Here is an 18,107-nt window from a genome sequence, read left to right as displayed (position 1 = left end):
GGGGATCCCTGCTGCCACCCAGCGCTGGTGTCCCGTCAGCTCGGGGCACTTCCCTGTGCACCTGCGCCCTCCGTCCCCAGCCCAGCTCTGTCCGCTGAGAACCTAGCCTCACGCCGCCCCAGCCACCTGCTCGGTACCAGCTCCCACCTCCTGGAATTCAGGGAATCACTCGCTCTTCTTTCTTTTTTTCCCTGAAGTCCTCACCCAAGGACATTTTTTGTTGTTAACCCTCACCCGAGGATATTTTTTCATTGGTTTTTAGAGAGAGTGGAAGAGAGAGGGAAAGACAGAAACACATCGATTGGTTGCCTCCTGCACAAGCCCCGACCAGGGCCCAGGCTGGGGAGGAGCCTGCAACGGAGGTCCGTGCCCTTGACCAGAATCCAACTCCGGACCTTTGGGTCACAGGCCGATGCTCTAACCACTGAGCAGCCCGGCTAGAACCCAAGGCTATATTTTTATGGATTTTCGGAGGGATGGGGAGAAAAACATCTATCAGTTGCCTCCCATACGTGCCCCGACAGAGGATGGAACCCACAACCTAGGTAGATACCCTGGGTGGGAATCAAACCCGAATCCTCTGGATGTAGGGGACAACGCGCCAACCAACCGAGCTGCTGGCCAGGGCAAATCCCCAGTCTGTCTCTGTCTCACCCACACTGCAAGCTGCCCCTCCGCCCCGCCCCGCCCCGGCACCCCCAGCCTGTCCGGCCCCCAGCCTGTCCGGCCAGGCCTGCAGGAGCCCCACCAAGGCCCTGGGGCGGTGCAGGGGCCGCTGCCGCTGAGATCACCCCTCTGGCTCTTTCCTCAGCAGAGACTCCGGAGGGGTGGCGGCTACGGGCCGAAGGGGGAGTGGCGGGGGGGTGGGGAGGGACATGGGGAGGGCTCTGGGGTTTGCCAAGTCCGCAGCTGCAGCGATCTGACATGGGAGTTTCCGGAAAGCCCCCATCACCACCGCACAGCCTGTCCTCAAATGCCCCCTTCGGGCAGCGGGCCACTGGGGAGTCCCCTGGCACAACGTGGGGGCCCATGAGGGGCAGTGGTGTCCAGGGGCGTGAGATGGGGTGAGGATGGGAACAGGGTTGGGGCAGCAAGAAGTGGGGAGGGCGGGCGAGGACACCCCACCACAGCTCCCCAAAGCTCAAAACCGGAACCAGCATGAGCTCAGCTGACTCACCCTGCACAGCCCTCCCACTCCTGCCCCCGGGGCCTGGTGCTCCCCTGACCTGTGGGCTGACCAGCGCCTTCCCCTAGCCCAGCGGTCGGCAAGCTCATTAGTCAGCAGAGCCAAATATCAACAGGACAACGATTGAATTTCCTTTTGACAGCCGAAAACCGACTTCTGCGCATGGGCCACGAAGTTTCAATCGCACTGTACGTGGTATTTTGTGGAAGAGCCACACTCAAGGGGCCAAAGAGCGGCATGAGCCGCAGTTTGCCGACCACTGCCCTAGCCCAATGGGGCTGGGGCACCTTTGGCCTTAGAGCTGGAGAGCTGAGCCCCATGGGGTGTCCAGGGTGGCCAGCCCCTTCCCTGCAGAGGGGGCTGCAGCCTGCGGTGGCCCCCACAGGGCCCCCAGGGCACAGGGTGCGGCGTCAGGACCCGCTCCCCTCGACCACTCCCAACAACAGGCACAGGAGGCGGGCCTTCCCAGCGCTGGGTTTATTGAGGGCGTGGGGTCTGCGGAGCGCCCCCGGAGTTACGGCCGGGCATCAGCCTGGACGGCAGCAGTGCAGGTCCGGGGGTGGGGTCCCCACAACCTGCGGAGAGACAGGGACAGAGGTAGGTGCCGGCTTCGCTCCAGACGGGGCGGGCGGGGGGTGAGGGCCGTCCTGAGGGCTAGCTGGTCTGGGGATCAGGGTGGGGGTGTACCTGGGTCTACTTGAAGGTGTGACTCTCAGCGCCTCCTCGACCGAAGCCTGCAAAGAAAACAGCATGCACGTGAGAGGTGGCCAGAGGCCGGGGGGCTGGGTCAGGCCTGGGGGGCTGGGTCAGGCCTGGGGGGCTGGGTTAGGCGTAGAGGGCTGGGTCAGGCCTGGGGGGCTGGGTCAGGCCTGGGGCGCTGGGTGAGGCGTGGGGGGCATACCTTTGGGTCCGAACATGGCGGCGTAGCAGGGATGGTTGCAGTAGGGCTTGCCTTCGTGCTGCAGAGAGAGGCCATGAGGGGCTGTACTCCCCCACCCCACCCCACCCCTGCTGCCCCTCAGGCCCCGCCTACCTCGGCATGGCCCCCCGAGGTCAGAGTCTTCCCGCACTTCTCACACTTGAGGCAGGGCCGGTGCCAGTCCTTCCCCAGGGAGGTCACCCGCTCCGCTGCAGAGGGGTACAGACGGGCCCCCTGAGCCGCTGCTCCGGGGACCCAGGGCACACCCCTTCTCTCGCTCCCCTCGGCCCAGGGGCCCACCCAAAGTCTCCCATGGCCTTTGTGTGTGTTGTTTGTTTTTAAATGTTTTTATTGATTTCAGAGAGGAAGGGAGAGGGGGAGAGAGATAGAAACATCAATGATCAGAATCATTGATCGGCTGGCTGCCTCCTGCACGCCCCCATTGGGGATCAAGCCCGAAGCCCAGGCATGTGCCCTTGACCGGAACCCAACCAGGACCCTTCAGTCCGCAGGCCGATGCTCTATCCACTGAGCCACACCAGCCAGGGCTCGATGGCCTTTGGCCCTCCGGTCCCCGGGGTCAGTCCAGCCGAGTGGATGGGAGGGCCCGGCCCTGGGCTGAGGGCGGGCGGGGGTCAGGAGGCCCGGCTGTCCGGCTGAGCCCTCAGACTCTGCACCCGCCCGGGGTGGGGCCCGCAGGGCGCCCTCAGCGAGGCCCGGGCGCCGCTTCCCACTTCCTCCTGCGCCTCTGAGGGTGGGACGGGCGCGGGGCGGGCGGCGCCCGGGACCGCAGCGCCTGGGGCAGCGCCCGGGGCGCCGGTTTCCGGGTCTGTTTTCACTCAGCGCTGGGCGGGGAGGGGCGGCCGGACCCCGCGATCCTTCCGGCTCCCCCACCCGTGGGGGTCCCCGCCCAGGCTGCGCCCAGGAGGAGGAGGCAGGAGAAACCCAGACCTAAAGATGGGGAGACCCAGAGGCGGGGAGACGGAGGGTCACCCCACGCGGGGGTCCCGATTGCACAGCAGGCGGCCGCGGACGGGGCTGCAGCGTCTGCTCCCCGGGCGGTTTCCGGGGTCCCCGGCGCCCCCACCCCTGAGCGGCCTGACCAGGTCGCCCCAGTCCAGGCTTCCGCAGGCGGCTCGGGGCACCGCGTTGGGCCGGGGGCGGGGGGCTCACCTCCTTCGCGCACTTGGGGCACCTGGGCATGGGGTTCGGGGTTCGGGGGCGGGGGGCTCACCGAAGTACACCTCCTTCGCGCACTTGGGGCACTTGGGCATGGCGGCGGCGGCGGCGGCGGCGGCGGCGGCGCGGGCGGCGGGAACGGAGAGGCGCGCTGGACTGGGTGGGACCCGCGGGGCGCTCGCCTTTCAGGGAACCTGGGACCCCGCCTCTTGGAGGTCCGCCCCTCGCGCCCCGCCCCCCAATCCTGGGACCGGACCCAAGGACCTCGGCTCCACATCGGGAGGTGGAGAAAGGTCAGCTGGGGTCCACCCCCGCCTCCGGGCAGGCGCCGGGCCCGGCGGACCGCTAGGCCGGGTGCGCGGGGGGCCGCGGGGCTCACTGAGGGGGGACGACTCGGGGCCCAGCCCCACCCCTTGCCCAGGGCTGTGGAGTCGCCGAGTCCAGGATGTGCCCGCGGGGCTCCCCAGAGGCAGGAAGGCGCCCCCGCCCCCAGGCCTGGCCCGGGCACCGGCCGGAGCCCCAGGAGCGGGCGGGAGCGGGGAGGGGGCCCCGCCTGCGAGAGGCGAACAGGTGCGGCCCCGCCCACACCCTTCCCGGCGCCCTGAGGGCTGGGAACCACCGGGGAGTCCGCCTGGGAGCCTCCAAAGACCCCCCCCCCAGGCCCTCACCACACCGGGCGGCCCCTCCGCGGGGCATCCCAGCGCTGTGCGCCCGACACCCACCCCTGGGAGATCCAGCGCCTGGGGACGTCCCCATGAGGAATTCCGAAAAAGGAACTGCGGAGGGGCTGGCCCCTCCTTTAGGGGGACTGCACGGCTGGGGCCGGGGCTGGGGGGTGGCGCCCCACCTAGGCTGTCTCCAGAGTCCAGCCCGCGGGGGGGGGGGGGTCCTCTTCTCTGGGGAAGTGCCTAGGGGCGGTGCCGTCCAAGTTCGCTGGCCCACGCCTCCCGGTGCCAGGCAGAGACAGAGACCTCGGGATCCACCCGCCCAGGGAATGGGGTGGGTCCAGGGGCTGGTGCTGGGCTTCAGGGTCCCCCGCCATCCTTCCCCGGCCAGTGGGAGGGTGCAGGTGGAGACAGGGGGGACCCTCCCTGAACATCTCAACCCCCCTCCCTCCTGGGCGCTCACTCAGGCCCTCCCTCTCGGGGCTGGGGAAGGGGATGCCCATCCCCGCTCACCCCGGTTCTGGCCTTCACCAGCCCCCTCCCGCCGGCCCAGCGTTTCCTGCCCTCAGCCACCGCCTGCCCATCCTCAGCTCCCCTCAACACACCCATCCCGAACAGTGCACCCTCCCTGGGCCCAGCTAGCCCCGTCCCCGTCCCCGTCCCCGTGGGGTACCACCTTCCCACAGAGCTCGGGCTCCTGGCCTCCCCAGCAGACACTCAGCCCCGGCAGCACCCAGTGACCCTACCACCCCCTCCCTGAAGCCCACCTGCCTGCCCCCAGGACCTGCAGCCGGTCCTGGGGTACAGGGAAAGCCTGGGTGCCTCCATCTCAACACCCCCACCGGCCCCCGGTCCAACTGTGTGAGGGTGGGAGCTCCCAGGTTCATGGGTGAGGGAGGCCACACCTCAGAGTCTTCTGTCTGTGAGGGCGCCACACTAGACCCCATGCCCCCATGGCCTGCACCCCCACCTCTGCTGGCTCCCTCCTCCCCGGGACCCCCCCTCTGAGGCCACAGTTCTGCCCCCACTGGGGCTCTGCCAGCTCCGGGTCCTGGAGCCCCTCAGTGGCTGGCTGTCCACTGCCCTCGGGAGTGGGGTGCATGCTCTGCACTGGGGGGAGCCCCAGTCTCCCGCCCGCCCACCCGCCCGGCCTGCTCCTGTGGCCGGCGCTGGGGCACCTCCCTGTGGCTCCTGAGCGAAGGCACCTGCCAGCCGCTCCCCGAGCTCCCGCGGCCCTCGGTGTGGCCCAGGCTGTCGCCCCGCGGCCCTCCGTGTGGCCCAGGCTGAGCTCCCACAGCCCTCCGTGTGGCCCAGGCTGAGCTCCCGCGGCCCTCGGTGTGGCCCAGGCCGTCACCCCGCGGCCCTCCGTGTGGCCCAGGCTGAGCTCCCGCGGCCCTCGGTGTGGCCCAGGCCGTCACCCCGCGGCCCTCCGTGTGGCCCAGGCCGTCACCCCGCGGTCCTCGGTGTGGCCCAGGCCGTCACCCCGCGGCCCTCGGTGTGGCCCAGGCCGTCACCCCGCGGCCCTCCGTGTGGCCCAGGCCGTCGCCCAGGCAGCGGGCCGGGGGGCAGGGTGGGCCTGACTCCCTCACCTCCTGGCTCCAGACCCCAGAGCAGCAGTAGGAGGCGGCGCTGGTGGTAATGGGGTGGGGGGATGGGGCTTCCGTCCCAGGCCCCACACCACCTGCAGGTCCCCGGGAGCTGCCCCTCCTGCGTGCGTCAGGGGGCGCCCTCCAGAGGCTCAGCCAGTGACGGGGGCGCGGACTGGCACGGCCCTGTGTGTGTGTGTGTGTGTGTGTGTGTGTGTGTGTATGTGCGTGTGTATGTGTGTATGTGCGCGCGCGCGCGCGCGTGTGTGTGTGTGTGTGTGCGTGTGTGTCCTCGCCTGTGGGCATACCTGTGTGGGGGAGCACGGGCTCCTCTCAGACCACTCAGTTTCCCATATTTCTGCCCACACCCCCCCACACCCCACACACACCCCCCACACCCCCCACATCCCCACACCCCCCACACCCCAGCTCCATCCTCCCTCCCCCTCCTCCCACTGCAACTCCAACCTCGCCCTGTGTGGGAGCCCCCCCTTGAAAACCTGGGTGATGAGTCCTGCTGTTATTGCCCGTTGCCATGGTCACAGGGCGGGAAACAGGGAGAAGGGGGAGGGGAGGAGGGCCATGGGCCTCGCCCTCTGGTTGGTGCGCAGCGTGGTTTTTCCAACACTGGATTCTCACACACACTCACACTCAGGGACACTCACACTCAGGGACACACACACACACTCAGGGACACACACACACTCTTAGAGACACACACACTCACTCAGGGACACACACTCAGGGACACACACACTCACTCAGGGACACACACACTCAGGGACACACACACTCACTCAGGGACACACACACACACATACACTCAGGGACACACACACACAGGGACACACACACACACTCACTCAGGGACACACACACACACTCAGGGACACACACACACACATACACTCAGGGACACACACACACAGGGACACACACACACACTCACTCAGGGACACACACACACACATACACTCAGGGACACACACACACAGGGACACACACACACACTCACTCAGGGACACACACACTCACTCAGGGACACACACACACACTCAGGGACACACACACACACACTCAGGGACACACACACACACACTTAGAGACACACACTCACACTCAGGGACACACACACACACAGGGACACACACACACATACACTCAGGGACACACACTCACTCAGGGACACACACACAGGGACACACACACACTCACTCAGGGACACACACACACACTCAGGGACACACTCAGGGACACACACACACACACTTAGAGACACACACTCACACTCAGGGACACTCACACTCAGGGACACACACACTCAGGGACACACACACACACTCAGGGACACACACACACACACTTAGAGACACACACTCACACTCAGGGACACACACACACACACTTAGAGACACACACTCACACTCAGGGACACACACACACACACTTAGAGACACACACACACACTCAGGGACACACACACACACACTTAGAGACACACACTCACACTCAGGGACACACACACACAGGGACACACACACATACACTCAGGGACACACACACTCACTCAGGGACACACACACACAGGGACACACACACACACTCACTCAGGGACACACACACACACACACTCAGGGACATACTCAGGGACACACACACTTAGAGACACACACTCACACTCAGGGACACTCACACTCAGGGACACACACACAGGGACACACACACTCACTCACACACTCAGGGACACACACTCACACTCAGGGACACACACACACACTCACTCAGGGACACACACACACTCACTCAGGAACACACACACACTCACTCAGGGACACATACACACACACACACACACTCACTCAGGGACACACACGAGCCCTCCCAAAGCCTCAGCCACAGGCTGGTGTGCCCCTCCAATTCCCCTGAGCCCCCAACCTGTCCCGCCTGCCCATGGAGTGGGGACGCCATACCAGCTCCCGGGGACCAGGGGTGGACAGCCCCCGCCTCCCCCAAACTCCATGCCCGTCTGAGGCTTGGCCTCTCAGCACCCCCAGACCTGGGCCCCACCAGGGGCAAGGCCTCCTGCTTGCATCAGGGCACCGGCCCAGGATGCCGTGGGGCGCGGTGCTGACCCGGTCCCCCTGGCTCAGGACCAGGGGCCAGTTCAGGGCCTTGTCAGGCCCTCCACTCCTGACCCCACTCCTTTGTGGGTGCTGTTGGCACGTGCTGCAGGAACAAATGGAAGAACTGAACCCCCTCTCATACCCCAAGGTGCAGCCCTCAACCTCCCCCGCCCCCTGCTCCCCGCACGGGCAGCAGGCCCCAGGGCCTTGTGTGCAGCATGAAGGACAGCGTGGCCAGGACAGGACACTAAGCACCAGCTGCGTGCCCCAGGCGGCTCCTGTGCCCGGAACATCCCGCTGCGCCAGCACAGCAGGGGGGCGGGCACCTAGGGCCCTGAGACCTTGGGGGGGGGGGCGATGCAGGGTCCTGGGTACAGAGCCAAGGCCGCCACCACCTGCTCACCCTTCCCTCCGCACCCCTCCCCCATCCTCACAGGCCACTGAGGCCGGTGGGGAAGCAGGCGGGACCCTGCCTCCCGGAGGCCGGAGGCCGCGGGCATGGTGGCAGGGCCGGGCCCAGTGACCTCTGAGGAATCCACCCAGCCGCCGCCCACCCCGCGGGGAAAGTTCTGGTCCTCAGGGCCGGTGGCACGTGCTCTGGCCTCACCCCGCAGCCACGCCCAGCGCCCCGCCCTGGCCTCCAGGTCTGCGGCTCGGCCCGCCCGCCCGGGTGAGCCAGGGTGTGGACAGGTGTAGGAATGTGCCCGGCTCCTGCACACACAGGTGCCCTGAGCAGTCAACACGTGCCCAGGAGGATCGCAGAGCCTGGAGGCCAGAGCAGCCTCCGCTCCAGCCCTGCCCCCTCCCCCCACCACCACCAGGCTTAGCCAGGAGAGGGACTCAGACATTCCCAGGGCCTATTTTCAGCAGCTTGTCTCCGGGGAACCCCTGTCTGCCCCAGGGTCTGGTCCCAGGGTAGGCCTGCTGGGCCGACCCCCTCTTGGCCCTGAGGCCTGGGGGAGGGACGGCAGATGCCCTTTCCCAGAAAGGTTCTGCTGGGGCCGCGCAGGCCTCCCCCGGCCCACATGGGAGGAAGGCCTGGCATGCAGAGGGCGGGGGCACTGCAGCTGTGAGCTCCCCCTGCCAGCCTGGGGGCCACAGAGAGGCCAGCGGGCACCTCGCCCCCCCCCCCCGGGCCCTCCCCACACCGCAGCTGAGCTCGGTTCCAGGAATCTGCGTCCTGGAGCCAAAACCCATGCAAAACTGCCTCGAATTCCACCCTCACCAGACCAGCTGCTGGGCCTGCCCGGTTCCCTGAGCCCACCCCACAGCCAGGCCAGCTGCTGGGCCTGCCCCCCCCCCCCCCCCCGGGCCCTGAGCCTCCCCACAGCCAGGCCGGCCCTGGGAAAATGCTGCCCACACCTGGCCCTGGAACCTTCAGCCCTGCCTGACCTCACCCCCAGGGGCACTGGCACTGAGCCCCCAGCCACAGCCAATGGGCAGTGAGCTGGTGCTCGGACCCGGGAGGGAGGTAGTCACGCTCCCCCCCACCCCCCCACCCTCCTAAGAAGTTCAGGGAGTCCAGTCTGAGCTGCATGGGGGCCACAAGGAGCAGGGAGGTCTGCCCAGAGAACTGGGGGGCCTCAGGGAGCTGGGGCAGTGGGGGCACCAGCCAGGGCCCCGCGGGCCCAGGTCAGAGGAACGGGGGTGCGGCAGGGACCTAGAGGGGCCTGGCCAGGCAGGCGTCCTGGGAAAGCTGGACCAGTGGGAGGTGGGGGGGCGGTTGGGGAGCAGGATGGTGAAGGTCAGGTGTTGTGCGCAGCCCTGGGGTTTTGGGGGTACAGCAAGGTGGTGGTCAGATGGCATTTCGGGGCCACCTCACCGGTTGAGCAGGGGTCAGGGGTCATGCATCTTTTATTTTTTTAAATATATTTTTGTTTATTTCGGGGAGGAAGGGAGGGGAGAGACAGCAACATCAATGATGAGGGAGAATCACTGATGGGGATCAGCCCCCAATCGGGACCTGTGCCCTAACCAGGAATGGAACCCGAGAGCCATCAGTCCGCAGCCTGCGCTCTACCCACTGCGCAAACCGGCCAGGGCACGGCCCCGGCATCTCCCGGATGCGCCCAGGGCTTCGGAAGCCGAGGAGGAAGCACCTGTCCTGTTGGGGGGCTCCGCGTCCCCCACCCACGCGCCAGAGACGCCTCGCCAAGCCCCACGGTAGCGGCCCCGCCCCGGTTTCCATAACAACCCCTTGGAAACAAACACGGCAGCGCGTCACCCTCCGCCCGCAGGAAACGGGGCGCGCCCTCCCCGGCCAGACGGCGGGGGCGGGGTGCTTCGCGTCCAGGCGACCACTGCACCCCCACCCCCGCGGGGCTGGGCGGGGCCTTCCCTGCAAGTAGGTCCCGCCCCCCCCACCCCTCACCCCCCAGCGTGGGGCCCTGCGCGCCCGGCACCGCGTCTCCTCCCGCATAGTTTCCATTGCGGCCCCCGAGGGAGGCCCCGGGCTGCGCCCTCGCGGCGCCCACCCCGCCCGCCAGTCCAGGAATTTCCCATCGGACCCCGGGAGCCCGCCCCGGGCCGCGGCGGGGGCGCTCGGGGAAGGCAGTTCGCCCTGGGGAGGCTGGGACGGGGAGGGGGCGGTGCCAGCCCCTCCGGGCACGCGTCGGCGTCCCTACCTGTCCGGCCCCCTACCTGGTGGGGCCGGGGTACCTGCCCCCTCCCCTCCCCGGCCCGCCCTTCCACTCTGGCCAGGTGGGGGGAACGGGGCCTGGCCTTACCGGACACCGGAGCCGGTCGCTCCGCCCCCAGGGACACGGATGGCTGCCCGTCGGACAAAGGGCCTGGCGTCAGGTTCAGCCCGGCCTGAGCCGCGAACTGGAAGGTGGGCGGGGGAGGGGCCGGGGTGCGGGGCACAGGAGGGGCCGCCGTCTGAGGCTCGGAGGTGGCCAGGCCCAGACGCCCAGGCCTCCGGGGAGGGAGAGGCACCCGGGCCCGGTGAGGGGACCGGCCGGGGCCTGGGCCGGCGCGCCGGGGAGGTCTGCGCGGTGTCTGCCCCGGGGCGCCCAGTGGCAGGGAAGGCGCGCCCCCTGGCGGGGTGCCCGGGCGCTGCAGACAAAGGGAAATCCGCCGCCAGCGGGGGGCTCCTCGGAGCTCCCCAGGGGTCAGGTTGAAAGGGGGCGAGCACTGCAGCCCAGCCTGGGAGGTCCTGGCCACCACCAAACCCTGAGGCAGGCGGACCGCCATGGCAGCCGGGTTGCTGGCCCTGCAGGTGGGCAGAGCGGGGCAGACCTGGTCTCCACCCGCATCCCAGCCCTCGGGATCCCAGGCTCAGTCCTGGGCTGAAGGCCCCCCTCAGCCATCCACCCCGCACCATCCACCCCTCCTCTGCTCAGCTGTTCCCCCCCCCCCTCACGTGGCATGCCCCCTGCCACTTTACCAGGGTTGACCCCTCCCGCATCTTGGGGTCTCTGATGGACCCAGGCGTCTCCTGACTAATTTAGCCCAGTGCTGGCATTTCCAGGGGTCCAGGCTCAGCCCCATAGGCTCCAGGGAGGTGACCTCAGCATACAAGTTTCCTCTCCACTTCTGGACCCCACTCCCAGGAGGTCCCCCCCCCCCCACCTTGTGTTGGCACCACAGCCTCCCTCCCACCACCAACCTTGGGACTAGGACCTGCTGCCCCGAAGCCCGCAGGCTTGCTGGGAGCCCTTGGGGGGGGGGGGCGGCGGAGACGTGGGGCCCTGTCCTGGGCTCAGGCCCCCCCCCCCCAAGCCGGAAGCACTGCGCTGGGCCCAGCGATCCTCAAACATTTTATTGAGCAAAAGTCTGCGTTGCGTGTGAACCGCGTGAGGGTGGTGGGCAGTGCTTGGGAGGCAGCGTGGGAGACGCAGAGGCCTGGTCCTGGGGTGCGGCTGTGGCCCCCCGCAAAGGGAGATAAATAACAGTGGGAGGCGCGGGCAGCAGGAGGGGAGAGTGCGACTCGCCCAGGCCCATGCGGACACGCGGGGCCAGGAGACACAGACATGAAGACACGTGGGGTCACACAGGCGGAGAGGCCCAAGGGCACAGAGGGGCGCGGTGCGGGCACAGGTGGGCACGCCGAGGGCAATGGTGGGCGGTCTCTTCTGGAGAAGCCCACTGCGTCCTCCTCCCCGACACGCAGGCCCTGGACTTGCGCCCGGACCAACGGAGGCAGGACTCCCCCGCGGAGCCCCGCAGCGGGCCCTGGGCAGGCAGGGGCCTAGGGCTGCACTTTGCCCTCGGGGTCCCTGTCGTAGATGTAGCTGCCCACAGCTCCGGTGTTCACTCCTGTGGAGAATGGCCAAGAGGGGGTGGTGGGGGCGCGGAGGGGTGGGGAGGGGGCCCCAGGCTCCCCGCCCGCCTGGCCACACTCACCCTTGGGCCCAAAGAGGATTCCGTAGCAGGGCTTGTGGCAGTAGGGCTGCCCGTCGTGCTGGGGGCAGGAGGGGGTAAGGTGGGGGTCCCCAGACTCCTCTGTCCCCACCCACTCCGGCGGCTTCCTCCCGGAGAGCCAGGACCAGCCCCCTGGCTTGGCGGTGGGGGCCGGGGCCGGGGCGGGGCACAGCGCGATGCCACCGAGCCTGCACTCTGGCCACCAGGGGGCGGCCCCCACCGCCAGGCGCGGCCCTCCGGTCGGAGCCGCGGGTCCCCACCCAAGCGCGCCTTCTCGGCTCCTCCCCGAAGCCCGGCCCCCCCACACACACATCCCCACCCGCGCGCCCCTCCCAGGCCCCTCCCGTCCAGCCCGGCCCCCTGAGCGAGCCCACGCGCGCCCTCACCTCCGCGTGCCCGCCCGGGGTCAGCGTCTTCCCGCAGCGCTCGCAGCGCAGGCACGGCCGGTGCCAGTCCTTGCCCAGAGACGTCACCTTCTCGGCTGGGGAGGGAGAGAGGGTGACGCGAGGCCCCGGGCGGGCGGGCGGCAGCTGCCCAGGTCGGGGCGGGCGCTCACTCACCGAAGTAGACCCTCTTGTTGCAGCGAGGACACATGTTGGGCTCCCCCGTGAAGGTGGTGACGCTGGAGGCTGCGGGGGGAGGGGAGTCAGGGCGGCCAAGGGGCTCCCGAGCCTCCCCCGCCCCCTCCACGCAGGGCCCAGCCCACCTTTGCTGGGCCCCTTCGGGGGGCCGCTCGCCTTCCGCTCCTCGGCTCGGGCCACGGGCACCTCGATGGGGCCGGTGACCTGCGGGCCCTCTGCGGCGGGCTTCTCGTAGATGTAGGAGCCGGCGCCGCCGATGTTCACGCCTGCGGGGAGGCCGGCGCTGTGGGAGGGAGGTGGCCAGGGCCCTCGCCCACCACCCAGGCCTCACACCGCACCCAGCTTCTCAGAAAATGGCCCTCAGCCCGGCTGGTGTGGCTCAGTGGTCGAGCATCGACCTCTGAACCAGGAGGTCACAGTTTGATTCCCCGTCAGGGCACACGCCTGGGCTGCGGGCTCCATCCCTGGTGTGGGGCGTGCAGGAGGCAGCTGATCAATGATTCTCTCTCATCGTGGATGTTTCTATCTCTCTCTCTCCCTTCCTCTCTGAAGTCAATAATAATCTTTATTTATTTATTTATTTTATTTATTTTAATATATTTTATTGATTTTTTTACAGAGAGGAAGGGAGAGGGATAGAGAGCTAGAAACATCGATGAGAGAGAAACATCGACCAGCTGCCTCCTGCACACCCCCCACCGGGGATGTGCCCGCAACCAAGGCACATGCCCTTGACCGGAATCGAACCCGGGACCCCCCAGTCCGCAGACCGACGCTCTATCCACTGAGCCAAACCGGTTTCGGCAATAATCTTTTTTAAAAAGAAAGGAAAGAAAATGGCTCTCCAGGGCCCATTCTATGGAGCCTGGGCCCTCTCCAGGGGCACCGTGAGCTGCGACAGTCTTGGGAAGGGCACGGAGACAGCCCCCCCCGCCCCCCGCACCCCCGCCCCCCGCCCTCTCCCCGCAGCCACAGCAGAGCCAGCTGGGCGGCCGCCTGGGCTCACCTTTGGGTCCGAACAGCGTGGCGTAGCAGGGCTTGTGGCAGAACGGCTTCCCGTCATGCTAGGTGGAGGGGCGAGGGGCACGGGGTGAAGGCCGGTGCCTGGGCCCGCTGACCCCCCCCCCCCCACCTGAGCGTGGGGAGAGCCACGTGGCCCAGCCCAGCCCAGCCCAGAGGCAGGCTCACCTCGGCGTGGCCCCCTGGCGTCAGCGTCTTGCTGCAGCGCTCACACTTCAGGCAGAACTTGTGCCAGTCCTTGCCCAGCGAGCTCACCTTCTCAGCTGGCGGAGAGAGGAGGTCAGAGCCCGCCTGCACCCCTCTACTCCGCGGGGCCCATGCTGTCCCCCCGGTCTGGGTGCCCTCACTGCCCCAGGGCTGTGAGCTGGAGTGTCATCCGTAACCCCAACATCACACCTGCCCCTCCTGCACACCCACCTCCTCACACACATCCCTGACCACCCCGAAACCCCAGTCAGGCTCGGATGGAGCTGGCAGAGGCCCCTGTCAAGGGGAGGGGCCCTGAGCCTCCAGACCCCCGAGGGGAGGCCAGTTCCCACCCCCCAGGAGGAACCCCGAGGGGCAGGACGCCTGCCTGTCTGCATTTGGCCCCGAGAGTCCCCACCCCACTGCCTCCAGCTGCTGCTCTGGAGCCCAGGGTCTGGGACCAGCTGCTGAGGGTCGGCCGGGCACTCTCCCCATCCCCCCACTATGGTGCTGGGGCTGCTTGGCCATCTCCTAATGGAGGGAAGTGGGGGGGGCTCTCCAGGGCGCACGGCAGGAAAAGGGCCGGGGAGAGGGCAGGAAGAAAGGCCAGAGCCCAGCCGGAATTCCGGGAAGGGCCTGACCCACAGTGGGGAGGGTGGGGGGCAGGCTGGGCCCTGCGCCCCGGGCGGAACCGGGCGGAGGACCAGCAGCTCTGTCCGCCTCACACAGGGGTGACGTCTGGGCCAGGCCTCCCCCAGGGCCCAGGGCAAGGCGGGAGCTCGGGAGCCCAGCGCCGTTCGGACCCGTGCCAGCCGAGTCCTCGCCCGCTGCCCCTGGCCAGGTCAGGGCCACCACCGCCACCCTGCACCTGGGGTTCTGGGACGTGGCCACCCAGGGCAGGGGATGACCCTTAGACCCACGGGCAGGTCAACAGCCGCACATCACCGGCCGGGCTGGGAAGACAGAATTCCCGGGGCCTCAGGCTTGGAAAGGACCGGGCACCCCGCCCAGCCGCACCGTTGTTGGGGACACAAAGGCACAGGACCCCCAGGTCACTCTGCATGTCTGGCCCTGTCCCACTCTGCTCACGCTCAGGTGCTGGCTACTGAGGAGGGGGTGCTGGGGTGCAGCCTGCTGGGCGGTGGGCAGGATCCGGCCCCCCGCGGCCCCCTCCCGCCGCCGCCAGTGCCTCCCGGCCAGGACAGCCGCCAGCGGGTCTGAGCGCCTTTGTTTCCTGCTAGGAGCCCGCCGCCCAGGCTGGCCGCGCATTTTTCCGCCTCGTCCCCAGGACTGTCCACCCAGCAGGAGGGCAGCGGGGTGGGCGGGAGGACCCGGGGCCTGTCTCCCGCCGGCACCGCCCAGGCAGGAGCCCGGCTGGGATGGGACGGAGGGCTGAGGGCTCCCGCGAGGCGGGCGCCGGAAGCCCCTAGGCTCCCAGCCAGGCCAGAAGCTCTCCAGGCCAAATCCGGTCCCTCCCTCTGGGAACAGCAAACAACCGCTGGCCGCCTCCTCCGGCCCCGGGCCGTCAGCAGGGAGGCCAGGCAGCTTCCTTCACTCAGCCCGTCCCCACCCTGGCCCTGACCACTGCTCCAGACACCAGGGAAGGGGCCCTGGCCTGCCCCCACCCTTCTGGCCCGGTCCCCCCTCTTTGCAGGCGGGTGGGAGGGGCGGCGGGCAGGGACTCGCCCGTGGGGCTAAGGCAGAGCTGGGATGGGAGAGGGGTGAGCGCCAGGAGTCTGTCCAGGGCTGTGCTGGCCACGGCCCCGTGCCCTCTCATGCTCCCGGGAACCCGCCGGTCCCCCCTCCGGCCCGGGGAAGTGCAGGGGGGACTCGCACCAAGGAAGGGAGCAGGTCGGGACACGCGGGAGGAAGAGGCCAAGGTCGCCCCCGCGTGGACCGAGTCCAGAGCGAGCCCGGATCTGTCCCGGCCCAGCGTGGGCTGAGGTCAGAGGGCGGGTTGGGTTGGGGGGCCCTTGGGGCCACGTCGGCCGGGCCATGTGTCCGCGGGTGGGCGACACGGGTCCGCGGGAGAGGCCCCGGAAAGTCAGGAGAGCGAGGCGGGAGGCGCTCGGAGCACCGGACCTGCCCGACCCGCGCGCGCTCCGCTCGGCGCCTCCCCGAGCCCGCGACGCGCCCGGGGACCCAGGACGCTCCCCCAACTCCGGCCTCATCCCGGGGGGCCGCGCGCGCCCGCCCCACCCCCACCGGCCGTTGCTGGGCTCGGGCGTGGCCGCCCCCACCCCGGCTCAGCTCCACCCTCCGGCCGCACCCGAACCGGCCGCGCGGCGAATCCGATTGGGGCCGCGCATCCCGGGGCGGCGGCCGGGCGCACGGGGGCTCCGCGGGGTGCGCGGTCTGCGGCCGAGGGCGGCGGGGCGGGCGCGGGGCGCTGGCCGGGCCGGGCACTCACCGAAGTACACGGTCTTGTCGCACTTGGGGCACTTGGAGGCCATGGTCGTCGGTGCACCCGGTCGGCTCGCGCCCTCGGCCCGCGCCCGTCTCCGCGTCGCCGCCGCCTTGGCCGCCCCGCCCGCCCCGCCCACCGGGCTGTCCGCGCGCCCATTGGCTCCGCGGCCGGGGCGGGGCGTCGGGATCCCGCCCCCCGGGCTCCGCAGCCGGGAGTGGGGGCGCTGCCGGGTCGGGGGTGCACCTGCCAGGCGACGGGTCGGGGGCGGCTGGACCTGCCTGGCGCCCCCCGGCCCCGCGCACCAGGCGGCCTCCGCCCTGCTCTGACCGCGCCATGCCTGTTTCCATGACAACGTCGGGGCTGCGGGGCGGGGCGGGGCGGGGAGTGCGCGGCCCCCTCGGTTCGGGGGAGTCCTGGTCGGCGGGGCCTGGGTCCGGAAGGGCGTTCCCCTGGTCAAGCAGACGGACGCCCCGACGGCAGGCCCCCCCCCGCCACGCCCGGCCCAGCCGCCCGGCTCCCCCAGAGGACCCCGCCCCCACCCTGTCGCGCGCCCCTCATCCCTTTGTTGCTCGGTTTCTATAGCAACGGCCGCGAGGCGGGATCCGAGCCGGATTCCTGGCGGGTCGGCCACACGGCCCAAGGCCGGTCCCGCCCCGCCACCACCTCCCGCCCCACGCTGTCCGTGGTGCCGAGGGCGCAGCGTGGAGGGCAGGGCGCCCGCCACTTCCAAAAACAGCGAGAGAGAAGCTGCTGGAAGGGGCGGCCGGCAGCCGGGCTGGCGGGGCTGGCTGGGCGAGGAAGGTGCTCTGTGCCCTCCAGGGGGGGGGGTAGGAACGGGGAAGAGACGGGGTGTGGGGGGGGGAAATGGGGAGCGCGGGGTGGGGCGCCCTCCGTGCATTCGCCCCCGCTCCGCTGGAGCCCGGCCCGCGCACCCCTCTTCTGGACCCACCGGCGGGGCCCAGAGCCTCCCACCTCCCGCCTCTTGGCCTCAAAGCGTCCTCGTGGAGGGCGGGGCGGGGGTGGGGGGGCCTAGGGCCCTGCAGTCCTCCCCCTACAGGGGCTGCCTGGCCCGCGCACCTTCCCCGCCTCCACCGGAGCCTGCAGGATCGGGCTCTAACCCCACCGCGCACTCCCACCCCGGGGGGCACCCGGAGGACCCTCCGTCCTCCGCTCTGGGGTTCCCCTCACCATAGGCCCTTCTCTGGGCCTCCAGCCCCAGCTGCGCCTCACCCTATCAGATGGACAGACCCCCCCCCAGGCCCTCGGTGGTCACGGCTCTGTGCCCACCCTCTTTCCTCTGCCCGGGGACTCGGGCGGGGCCTGGCGCCGTCCCTCACCAGTGTTTGCCGAGTGGAGTGGACGAGCAGCCAGTGTCCCCAACCCCCGGAACCCAGGGTTCCTGGCGCCCTGCCCTGGCCCAGCTCCTCGGGGTGGCTGCCCCCACCCCCACCCGCACTCACACCCTACAGCCACGGAAACACAAGATTCCCCCGAGCCTGACTGACCAGCCTGACCAGCCCCCTCCGGTGCCCGGCTCTGGCCCCACGCCAGCCCAGGGGAGGCAGAGGGGAGGCCTCGGGCTCCCCTTCCTGGACAGGGTGGCCCGCTGTGGGGCTCCCCCAGGTCACTCATTCTCAGCCTGCTCCTCGCTCAGGCCGGCTCAGGTGTCTCTGAATAATTTAACTCATGGCCCGGTGCCCGCCCAGTGGCGCCGTTACCGTGCCCTCTCCACGCGGGAGCCCCCGGCCCGGCTTCCCTCCCTCCTTCCACTCCACCTCTGACGGGGGCAGGACTGACCGCGGGGGGGGGGGGGGGCGGCCTGGCCCGTGGCACAGGTGTCTTGGGGGAGGCCCCGGGCCCAGCCCTGCCTGGAGAGAGAGCGGGTGGGTCCAA

At 69.4% G+C, this 18,107-nt stretch overlaps 2 protein-coding genes across 2 annotated transcripts; both read right to left on the bottom strand.

Moving 5' to 3' along the window:
* Window positions 1-272: 272 nt before the first annotated feature.
* On the bottom strand, window positions 273-3,513 carry LOC307098859 (cysteine-rich protein 1). Its single transcript, XM_079769983.1, has 5 exons — window positions 3,340-3,513; window positions 2,220-2,314; window positions 2,088-2,145; window positions 1,874-1,920; window positions 273-1,761 (listed from the first exon to the last, which is right to left on the bottom strand). Exons 1-4 carry the CDS (start codon window positions 3,377-3,379, stop codon window positions 1,880-1,882), a joined length of 234 nt encoding a protein of 77 aa, XP_079626109.1. The 5' UTR covers window positions 3,380-3,513; the 3' UTR covers window positions 273-1,761; window positions 1,874-1,879.
* A 7,890-nt stretch (window positions 3,514-11,403) lies between these two features.
* On the bottom strand, window positions 11,404-16,367 carry CRIP2 (cysteine rich protein 2). The gene is made up of 8 exons (XM_079768852.1): window positions 16,218-16,367; window positions 13,790-13,884; window positions 13,608-13,665; window positions 12,727-12,867; window positions 12,581-12,649; window positions 12,407-12,501; window positions 12,003-12,060; window positions 11,404-11,915 (listed from the first exon to the last, which is right to left on the bottom strand). Exons 1-8 carry the CDS (start codon window positions 16,258-16,260, stop codon window positions 11,848-11,850), a joined length of 627 nt encoding a protein of 208 aa, XP_079624978.1. The 5' UTR covers window positions 16,261-16,367; the 3' UTR covers window positions 11,404-11,847.
* Between the last annotated feature and the right edge of the window lie 1,740 nt (window positions 16,368-18,107).

This window comes from Cnephaeus nilssonii, assembly GCF_951640355.1.
Source record: "Cnephaeus nilssonii genome assembly, chromosome: 4".
NCBI classification, from domain to species: Eukaryota; Metazoa; Chordata; class Mammalia; order Chiroptera; family Vespertilionidae; genus Cnephaeus; species Cnephaeus nilssonii.
This window is presented reverse-complemented; position numbering and strand designations above follow the sequence as displayed.